General features: G+C 42.0%; 1 protein-coding gene and 1 long non-coding RNA gene across 2 annotated transcripts in view; one reads left to right on the plus strand and one right to left on the minus strand.

The window, feature by feature from the left end:
* The window catches only part of LOC142666385 (lysosomal alpha-glucosidase-like), a 96,417-nt gene extending 89,087 nt beyond the window's left edge, over positions 1 to 7,330 (plus strand). Inside the window, exons 15-20 of the mRNA XM_075846409.1 lie at positions 3,204 to 3,352; positions 3,446 to 3,587; positions 3,749 to 3,847; positions 4,854 to 5,018; positions 5,121 to 5,273; positions 7,232 to 7,330. Of these exons, the coding sequence (XP_075702524.1) occupies positions 3,204 to 3,352; positions 3,446 to 3,587; positions 3,749 to 3,847; positions 4,854 to 5,018; positions 5,121 to 5,273; positions 7,232 to 7,294 (771 nt within the window). The 3' untranslated portion in view covers positions 7,295 to 7,330. The remainder of the gene's footprint in view (positions 1 to 3,203; positions 3,353 to 3,445; positions 3,588 to 3,748; positions 3,848 to 4,853; positions 5,019 to 5,120; positions 5,274 to 7,231) is intronic.
* Positions 1 to 11,532, minus strand: part of LOC142666386 (uncharacterized) — a 155,313-nt gene that overhangs the window by 57,312 nt on the left and 86,469 nt on the right. The gene's annotated exons all lie outside the window — the stretch shown is intronic.

Genomic DNA, 11,532 nt, shown 5'->3' on the forward strand with positions numbered 1-11,532 from the left:
AATGTGCCGAAGCCCTATATCTTATAGAGAACCTGCCACCTGCCCAAAAAAATGCAGCTGACATCTTGTTAGATTGAAGGCGCCTCACAGATTCTGTTGCTTCTTATTTTTTTCTTCTAGCGGAACGGTGGGTTTCTGAGATATTGGGGTCGTTAGTTCTGGTGTCTGATATGCCAATAAGGCCTTTGACTGTCAAGTGGGCGGGTAACACCTGTCACTAGATAAGGGTAACCGCCCACTTGACAGTCAAAGGCCTCAATTGCATATCGGACACCAGAAATAACGGCCCCGATATCTCAGGAACGCTGGAGGCTAGAAGAAAAAAATAAAAAGCATCAGAATCTGAGAGGAGCTTCCAATCTCACTGAGATGTCAACTGCAGGTTTTTGGGCAAGTGACAGGTCCTCTTTAACCACTCCCCATACACGTGCCAAGACCTTTTCCTGACCTCTGATATTCTCCCTCACCTCAAAATACAGCACAGCTAAACACTACCCAATATTAACCCCTTTTACACTATCTAACCAAACCCATGGGTTTTAACTTCTTAAACCCCCATCAAGCCGCCTACTTCGCTATGTGTTTCCAGTGACAGATTAAGTAGACCATAGGCCCTGGGCTGTTGTCAAGTAGGGACACATCCTCTTGACAATGGGAATGGTAACACGCATTTGTCTATTAGTCCTGGGTACAGAAAGACTTTATGTGGAATACAAGGATTTCCTACAAAAGACATGCCAGGAGAAGGGACAGATCCTCTTTAGATCCAGTGACTCACAAGTGACGTCTTCTCTGACGGGAGTCGTTCTCTTTTTTTCTCCAACTCACAGAGACCAGTATGGTGACTTCTCCTGATGAGACATCTTTGCTCCTCGTTTCTGCAGCCATTTTCAACCTCTATAGAAACACAAAAATTCAGACACCAAGGCCCAGGACCATACATTAAAGGGGTTGTCTGGGCACGGACCTGTTTTTTATACTGATGACCTATCGATGTGCCCGGACAACCCTTTTCCTCAGACTAATAAATTAGAATGCATACAGACCCCAGACCTTCTAAACTATTGCCGTCTCCAGACCAGACCCCTCTAAACAAATACAGACCCCAGAATAAGCACCCTAAATACAGACCTCAGACCAGACCCTTAAATACAGACCCCAGACCTGACCCCCTAAACTAATACAGACCCCCGACCAGGCCCCCTAAATACAGACCCCATAAACTAATACAGACCCCAGACCAGACCCCCTAAATACAGACCCCATAAACTAATACAGACCCCATACCTGACTCTCTAAATTAATACAGAACCCTGACCAGACCCCCTAAATACAGACCCTCATAAACTAATACAGATGGACATGTCTTTTTTCAACCGTACTATGTGACCCAAGACCAGACCCCAAAATATACAGACCCCAGACCAGACCCCCCAAATATAGCCCCCAGACCTCCTAAATACAGACCCCCTAAATATACAGCTCCCAGACCAGACCCCCTAAATATACAGACCCCAGACCAGACCCCTAAATACAGGCCCCAGACCAGACCCCCTAAATATACAGAACCCAGACCTCCTAAATACAGACCCCAGACCAGACCCCTAAATACAGACCCCAGACCCCTTAAACTAATACAGAACCCTAGACCCCCTAAATACAGACCCCTTAAACTAACAGACCCCAGACCAGACCCCCTAAATACAGACTCCAGACCTGACCCCCTAAACTAATGACCCCAGACCTGACTCCCTAAACTAATACATACCCCAGACCAGACACCCTAAACTAATACAGACCCCAGACCAGGCCCCCTAAATGCAGACCCCATAAACTAACAGACCACACCCCCTAAATACAGACTCCAGACCCCTTAAACTAATACAGACCCCTAAATACAGACCCCTTAAACTAATACAGACCCCAGATATCCTAAATACAGGCCCCAAACCAGACCCCTTGAATACAGACCCCAGACAAGACCCACTAAACTAATTACAGATCCCTTACATACATACCCCCTAAATACAGACACTAGACCTCCTAAATACAGACCCCAGACCAGACCCCCTAAATACAAACCCCCAGACCCCTTAAACTAATACAGACCCCCTAAATACAGACCCCTTAAACTAATACAGACCATAGACCAGACCCGTTAAATGCAGACCCCCTAAACACAGACCCCTAATACTTACCTAGCAGCTCACTTCACCTCACGGTCTTCTCTCTTGCTGCTGTTCTAGGAGCTGCGGTCATGTGACTAGCAGGTCTCCAATCAGTAACAAGAACTGCAGACATAAAGTCATGTGACCTTTATGTCTGCAGGTCCTTTAAAGGACAAACACAATGCAGTTTTGTCGCGGTGTTTGCCGCAATTCGCAGAAAAATCGCAGCAAGAACGCACTGTATTGGGGTGACTATGGGCCCCCCCGGGAGCCTCGGCCGGCCGCCCAAAACACCCAATGATGATCCGCCATTGCGTGTTTCTCAAAATACAAAATTTTTTCAAATCCACATAGATCAAATCATCAGCATTGCCGACATACAGATTTAAACTTATATCCTCATAAAAAATTAGCCTGTTAATTTGATATGAGTAAGCATAAACAAAACTTTGCTGGCATTCATATTGCAGCGAAAATCAAACTGGCCGAAAACAAAAATTCATGTTTTTTGGTTTTATTTTTGGCCAAATGGTTTTAATGAGGATCTGTCACCTCTCCTGACAAATCTGTTGTAGCAAATATTTGTATTTCCCATTTAATTACAATTCGGAAACGTCTTTTTTAATAACTCTACATTCTGTCGTTCCTCTGTTATTCTTCCTAGAAATGTATGAAAAAGTTGACAACTGAATGTTACCAGTTGGGTTTGTGTCTCTATAAGGATATGTTCACACGCAGTGTTTTCAGGCTTTTTTTTGTGGGTGTAAACGCCTCAAAAAATGGAAGCTCAACCCCTACAAACATCTGCCCATTGATTTTAATGGGAAAAACTGTGTTTCGTTCAGACGGGGCATTTTTCTGTTGTGCAATGAAACCGTTGCCGTTATTTCCTTGTTCTGCTCCTCTGACGGAGCAGAACAATGGATTACAGATACAGAACATAACCTTAATGATGTTGAATTTCTACACAATTCTAGTTCTTGCTACTTTGGCACTTATCATCACATAAAATGTATCTTATTTGTGCATTTTCAGTCACAGGAGCCATTTGCATTTAGCAAAGAAGCACAAAAGGCCATAAAAAAAGCTGTGTTAAGGCGCTATATGCTGCTTCCCTATCTGTACACTTTGTTCCACAAGGCTCACACTTTAGGAGATACTGTGGCACGAGCTCTATTTCTGGAGTAAGTACATTTACATTTTTTACATTGTGGAGCTCTTTTTTCCAAACTTATTGAACAGTATGGTACATTAATGGGCGTTACTTCCTTTACTAGGTTTCCCGCTGACAGAAATACCTGGACAATTGATCGCCAGTTCCTTTGGGGAGATGCGTTATTTATCACTCCAGTCTTAGAAGAGGGGAAAACTGATGTGAAAGGATATTTTCCTGCTGGAGTGTGGTATGATCTTGTTTCGGTATGTAATATAATTATTCAGCAAATCTACAATTGCACAATTATTATTTCTTAACATTTATTATAACATAATATGTAAAAAAAGGTAAGGCCATTATTATTTTGCATTTAATTTTCCACTACTGTCAATTTTCAATTATGTTATTTGCCTTCCTCTTACAGGGAGCTGGAATTGAAAGTAAAGGAGAATGGTTTACTCTCCCAGCAACTTTGGACACTATAAATATGCACATTAGAGGTGGCTACATTATACCTGCACAGGTAAGAAGATATAGTCTAAGGCTACATTCAGACGAGCGTGTCCGATTCGCGCGCGTTTTTCCTATATTTCTTGTCCTTGTGCATATTGGCATCAGTGTGCTTTGTGTGTGGCATGCAATTATCATGTCCGTGCAAGCACTTAATTATTTTTTTTTACATTTATTTCTCTGCTTTTCTATGTATTTGATGCGTGAAACACAGACAGCACATGGATGTCGTCCGTGTGCTGTCTGTGGTTTTCACATACCCATAGACTTCAAAGGGCGACCAGGAGTGTGAAAACGCACCAATATAGGACATGCAATGAGTTTCAGGCAACGGGCACTCGCGCATGTCTGAATAACCCCCATTGAAATCAATGAGTCTGTGTGCTGTGCGTTTTTAAATGTCTTGGAATGGCCGAGTCAAAGCCCAGACCCAAATCCAATTAAAAATCTGTGGCATGACGTACACCAACTGTACACTGTAAACTGTACACCAGCGCAACCCATCTAACTTGTAGGATTAGGAGCAGTTTTGCCTGGAAGAATGGACAAAAATCCTAGTGTTTAGATGTGTTGAGCGAATAGAGATATAACCCAAGAAACTTCCATCTGTAAATACAGAAAAGGTAGCTCAACAAAGTATTGACTTTAAGGGGGTAAATACTTATGCACATTACAGTTTTCTGGTTTTCTCTTAATTATTGTTTGTGTCCGCTTCAAAGTGGTAGGCATGGTATATGAATCAAACTATACAAAAATTAATTTACATTAAAAGGTGGTAATGCAACAAAACCCGAATAGCACTATGGGGGTAAATACTTTTGGAAGGCACTGTGGATGCTTGGCCTAGTGTATGAAAAACTAAATGTAAGGTTAGTGGTGCTATATGGTGACTGCCATATAGAGGTTTTTATAATACTACAACTGTATACTTTATAACTAATCTGTTTATATTCATTTTTCACATAAACATATTTTTCTATAATCCGTTCTTGTTATCAATATTATCATATCTGATCCAGGAGCCAGGAATTACCACAGAAGAAACACGCAAGAACAGTCTATTGCTCTTCGTAGCACTGACATCAGGTGGATTTGCTAAAGGAGATATATATTGGGATGATGGTGACAGTTTAGACACATATAAGAAGGAAGATTATAGCAGGATTATCTTTGTGGCACAAAAAGTAAGTTATACATTATACTATCGACTCCAATGACGATCTAAATTTTAAAGTGTCAGCTGATTTTTATTGAAATCTCGAAAAATATTTTTTTATAAACCGCAGAATGTTCTTCTGAATGAGGTGGTTCAAATAAAACCTGAAGCAGAAAAACTTGAACTGGATGCTGTAGCAGTGTTTGGTGTACCAGTTAATCCTGCAAAAATTCTGGTTAATGGCGTTGCCAGTAAGAACTTCAAATACTTCCCAGGAACAAAGGTATGTATTTATTTAAAAAAGAAAATAATGACTATCAATTGCTAAATTAGCAAGTTCCTCAACAACTAAAAACTAGACAATCATTGAGCCGAAGAAACTTAGGCCTTCATTTTCTGAACTTATTATATATTCTGCTTCTGTCCATTAGAGTCGTTTTTGAGGAATTTTTTTTTTCAATCTAACTCTCATTCATTAAGAATAAGTGGACTTTCCAATTACATGTTTAAAAAAAAATAATTGTAGAATGTGACCGGGCAGGAGCGGGGATATGGGCGTAACTATAGCCGTAACAGCTTCAGTGGGGACCAGAGGTTGAGAGGGCCCACTCGGGTGCAAAAACGTTATTCCTTTTGTGGGTAGGTTGGTGGCTTTCCTCTATTTAACACTATGTGGTTTCCCTAATATATGGCTCTCCTCCCCATACATAACAATTGCGACTTGTGCTGCGGTTTTAGCTTCATGTCACTAGGTGGTGAAGGCCGCCCATCTAATTTTGCTAAGGGGTCCTATGAATTTTAGTTTCGTCCTTCAGCGGGGATACTCGAACATTGCACAGTGAGGGGTGGCATGTACGGACTTGAATGCTGCTGCAATGTCTACAGTGGGTACCATATGGAAAGCTCTTTTAATCTTCAATATGAAGAGGACTATATAACAAAAAACTGAAAAAACCCTTAATGCTGCATGCACACTTTGATCGGCCATTGCATGGCCGCTAATGACGGTTCCGTGAAACATGGGCCGCACACGGATGGCTTCCATGTGCAGTCCGTTGTTTCACGGACCAAATCAATGAAAAGGCCGAGACTGTTCTGTCAAAAACGGGCAGGAGTAGGACCTGTCCTATTTTTGACGGAACGGCTGCACGGTTCCGTTAAAACAACGGAAGTGTGCATGGCCCCGTTGAAATGAATGTGTCAGGGTGCTATCAGTTAAAATAACGGATAGCACACTGACTAAAATAACTGAAGTGGGCATGTGGCCTAAAGGCTTCATGCACATTTCAAAACTGTAGGAACTCCGTATACTACGGTGTCGTGCTCCACAAGGCGCCATAATATGAAAAATTTAAAATAATGGTTCTAGGGGAGAATAATTTAACAGTATATGATGGAGCATGCCACCATAATTTTTTCTTTAGATTTACATAGAATCCGACAAAAATAAACCTCCATATGTCTTTATATGACATTTAAGTCTAATTAGGGTACAGTAGTGCCCAATAAAAGTCTATGGGTACCATATTACGGCTACAAACAACTCGAAGGTTGAACAGACCGGTAATATGCTCGTGTGTATGACACTATAAGGCCGGGTTCCCACGGGTCTGATACGCTGCATAAAAATTTACGCAGTGTATCCGGCCTGGAACCCGCAATACATTCAGTTTTTCGTACGGAATTTCAGCAGCGGGAAAAAAACGTTTATACTTACCCCCTCCCTCTTCTCTGCGAGTAGTCCGGCCTCCTGGGATGACGTTGCAGGCCATGTGACGCTTTAGCCCGTGAGGCCGGACTGCAGGAAGGAGGGGGCGCTCCGGGTAAGTATGATTTTTTTCCGTAGTTGCGATTTTTGCGGCGTAATTGCTGCGAATACGCCGCAAAAGTCGCAAGACTTGGATTTCTGATGCGGGTTTTGCATCCCTATTAAATTCATGGGGAAAACCCGCAACAAAGTCAACTTTTTTCCGCAGCGTGGTCATGAGATTTTCTAAATCTGCACTGTAAATGCAGCAGAATTGCCGCAGAGAATTCCGTTGCCGAAATTCCACAGCATTTACGCTACGTGGGAATCCGGCCTAAAGGTGTTTAGTCTACTTTTGGTAAAGCTGCACTTGTATTTTAAGTTCAATAGAGAACAAAAAAGAAATAATTTCTATAAAGTTTAAACCCAATGCTATTCTAATATTAAATATTCATGTAATACTAACTATAATATCCTTTATTGTCTTTATTTAGCTTCTGAAGATTGAGAAGCTTTCCTTACCATTTGGAAAGAAGTTTGCAATCGAATGGTCTTAAAGGGAATGTATCACCTATTAAAGCTTTATAAAGATTTATATTTCATGAGGACCTGTCACTATGTCATATAAGTTGAACTGGTTATCTGACCTGAATAGCACTGTACCACCCCATCCCCGTTCCAGAGATATGGCCCACTGTTGTGTTGGTTCCCTCTATGCTAATTTGCTGTAGTTAACCAACAGGACGAGAACTATCCTCAAGCTGATTCTCGCTAATTGGTTAGCATCTAAAGACAGGGAAGCTAGCTCCTCCCCTTTGGCTAACTACAGCAACTATTCAGGTCAGTTAACCAGTTTAAATGATATGAACTAATAATACATCCTGTTTAAGGGTCTTGATGATTTTCATTATTCACATCCACATGTTGTTTTTAACTAAGCTAAATAATTCAGTTAATAGCCCCTACTAAAACAGTACACATTCAGCCATAACATTAAACCCATGACAGTTAAAGTGGATAACCTTGATTACCTTGTTACCTGTCAAGGGGTGGGATATATTAGGTAGCAAGTGAACAGTCATTTCTTGGCAAATGGGCAGATGTAAGATTTCGACCGACTTTGACATGGGCTAAATTGTGACAGCTAGACAACTGGATCAGAACATCTCCAATACGACAGATTTTGTGGGGTATTTCTGATATGCAGTGGTTAGTACCTACCGAAAGTGGTGCAAGGAAGGACAACTGGTGAGCCAGCAACAAGGTAATTGTCGATCAAGGGTCATTGATGCGCAGGAGGATCGAAGGCTAGCCTTCAGAAGAGCTACTAGGGGTCAGAACACACTGCGCATCTCTGCTTTTTAAATTTGGGGCTGCATAACCACAGACTGGAAAAAATAGAAAAGATTGAGGCACTCACTTTTAATGGCAATAAAACTTCTTTATTTATCAAGATCTTGGTCTGCATGTTATGGAATGAACCTACCTCAGACTGGTCTAAGTGACTATGCTGAACCCTGTCCACAGTCAAAAGTGCCTACAATGGGCACTTGAGCATCAAAACTAGACCATGAAGCAATGGAAGTAGAGGCCTGGTGTGATGAACCACGTTTTTTTTGTTTGTTTTTTTTACGTCATGTGGATGGCCATGTATGGGTGCGTCACTTTTCTGGGGATGAGATGGCACCAGGATGCACTATGGGAAGAAGGTAAGCATTTGAGATGTTCTACTGGGAAACCTTAGCTCCTGGCATTCATGTGGATGTTACTTTGACACATACCACCTACCTAAACATTGTTGCTGTCCAAGTACACCCCTTCATGGCAAAGGCATTCCCTAATGGCAGTTGCCTTTTTTAGCAAGAATTGTTTGAGGGACATGACAAAGGTCCAAATTCCCCAGATTTTAATCTGGTCGAGCATTTATGAGAAGTGCTGGAAAATCAAGTCTGATCCATGGAAGCCCCACCTCACAACACCTCAGAGGTCTAGTGGGGTCCATGCTTTGATGAGTCAGAGCTGTTTTGGTGGCATGACCGGGACCTACAAAAAATTAGGCAGGTGGTTTAATTGTTATGGCTGGTTGGTATATATTTAAAACTTCTTAAAGACACACTTGAATTCATCAACTTCTATTTAAGTCTATCACTTGTGAAAATTAAACTCATCGTAGATTGTGATAGGGTTGAGAGAGTTAAAACCACAGTTTTATGGGGAAAAAAACATTTCCAATGATTGTGGAATACATTTTTTCCAATGATAGTAATACTAGTATCATTGAAAAAAAAATGATTCCATAAAAGTATGGTTTTAGCTCTCTCAACCCTATCACGATCTGCTATGTGTTTCATGTTCACTTGAGCACAAAATTGTTAAGAAAATTCTAGTAGTTTTAATTAAGGTTTTGAGAATGTCCCCTACTTGGTAGCTTCCAGAAGTATTTTATTTTATTAAATCCATTTGTTACTCAATTTTTATTTTTTTTAAATGTTTTAATGTCCAGGTGCCTGCTATGAAGCAAACCTCTGCAGCAACTCAAACAAGATGGCTGGCCTTATAATCATAATGTTATATTGTTGTGGAGTCCTATTGTTGGCAGCTGCTCTAATTGGATATGTAAAACTCCTAGAACTTTTGTCCTACTAGCCACATACAGTGAATGGCTACTTTATTAGACACACCAATCTAGTAGCACATTGGACCTCTTTTGACCTTCAGAACCACAGTAATTTACTGTGGTATAGATTCCACTAGGTATTGAAATGTTTCTGCAGGAATATAGGCCCATGCGGACAGAATTGCTTCTCGCAGTTGCAGCTAAAATGTCCTGCCATAGGGTAAACCGCTGCCATGAAGGAATGAACTTAGTAGGCCACACTGCTTAGGTAAGCCCTTCTGTTCAAACGTCCGTCCGTCAGAATCAGAGGACCCATGGTGTGCTAAGAAAACATTCTCCATACCGCTACTCCACCTTCACCAGCCTCAATTGTTGTATTAGTGACCTCAGTTGTTAAAGGCTGAAATTGTATGAATGGAAGGGGAGACATGTTACTTGAAAGGGTTCATCAATTTATGCTGCTTGCGCCAAAGTCTGACCTTCCCATCAGCATGGTACCACAGAAATTTGGATTGAGATGCCCAGGCTAGGTTTTTCCACTGCTCAGTGATCTAATATTTGCGCTCTTTTGCCCACTGGAGTCTTGCCTATCTGTTTCTCTTAGACAGTGATGGTACTCAAACTGGTCATCTGCTGGTATAATTCACCCGTGCTAAGGAACGACGCCCTGTGCGATCGGGCTTGTTTTCTGGACCATTAGCGTTGTGTTCGACTTCATTTTACTTACCCCCTTTTATCGACGAGTTGTTTACATCCACAGGATCCCCTTTCACTGGCTGTTTTTCAGCGATCACACCATTCTCAGTTTACTCTTGACACACGAGAAAACCCCACAAGGTTGGCAGTATTTCAAATACTGGGCACAGCTAGTCTAGCACCGATGACCATGCTTCATTTGAGGTGGCTCTGATCGCTCGATTTTCCAATTCTAATGTGGATTTACACTGAAACTGATCCACAGAGCACTTGCTCATTTGATTTTATGCTGCACTCTGGGGTCACATGTCTAATTTAAGTACAGGAAGGCTTCAATTGTGAAAGGGCAGGTGTCTAATAAAACAGCCATTTATTGTATTTTGATTTAGGCCCCATGCGCACGACCGTAAAAATCGTCCGTAATTACGGACCTTAATTATGGTCCACAATTATGGACCCATTCACTTTTATTGACCACGGACACCTTCCCGCATATTTGCGGGAAGGTATCCGGGCCGTAGAAGTGTACCACAAATTATGGAACATGTCCGTTCTATTGTTTTTTATGCGCCGTTCTCCCATACTTGTATGGGAGCATGAGCCAAAAATGCATGTGGCTGTCCACGGCCGCCGGTGCCCGTAATCGCGAGCCACGATTACGGGCACGGCCCTGTGCATGGCGCCTAAGTCACAAATAGCATGCAATAATTTCATTTTGATATAGCCACAGGGCATAATTATTTTTCTACCAACACACGTTATGACCCCCCCCCCCCCCCCAAAAAAAAGCACAAAAGATTTCTCCTTTACATTTGCACCACATTAAATTACATTGTAATGTTAGTGGAGGTTTAAAGGAACAGTGTCATCACAAATTATTTTTTTATACGTTAAAGATGTTAGTGCTTTATTAAAAACGTTTATATTCATTTGTGTGTTTGTATTTTACTTTTTCTTATTTTTACACTTTTTCTTCCCTATGGGGGCTGCCATTTTTTGTTCCATTTCTGTGTGTGTCGATTAACGACACATACAGACATGGAATACGGCAGCCACAGTCCCATAGGGACTGCGAACGGCTCCCGTCCCATTGACTGCAGTGTACGGCGTCTGTGTGGGAACTGCGCATGCGCCGCTCCCACACAGTCCTATTCGAAATTGGCGCCGTCCGGCGCCATTTTCCTGTGGACCGGAAGTCGCGGCCGGACAGTAATATTACTACTTCCGGTCGCGGCTTCCGGATTTGTGCACTTGCACCAGCGGCAGCAAACGGAGCGGACGGGCCGGAGGGAGCCGCGGCGGCAGGAGCAGGTAAGAGATTTCAATGTATGTTCGTGTTTGTGTGTGTTTACTACTGTATGTAAACCTACTACACTGTGGGTTAGCTCAAAAAATGGCGACACACAGTGTAGGAGGTTACATCGTTCAAACCCCTCGTTTATCCCGGCACTAGCCAGGATAAAGGAGGGGGGGATGCTGAGA

Source organism: Rhinoderma darwinii, chromosome 13 (genome assembly GCF_050947455.1).
Source record: "Rhinoderma darwinii isolate aRhiDar2 chromosome 13, aRhiDar2.hap1, whole genome shotgun sequence".
NCBI classification, from domain to species: Eukaryota; Metazoa; Chordata; class Amphibia; order Anura; family Rhinodermatidae; genus Rhinoderma; species Rhinoderma darwinii.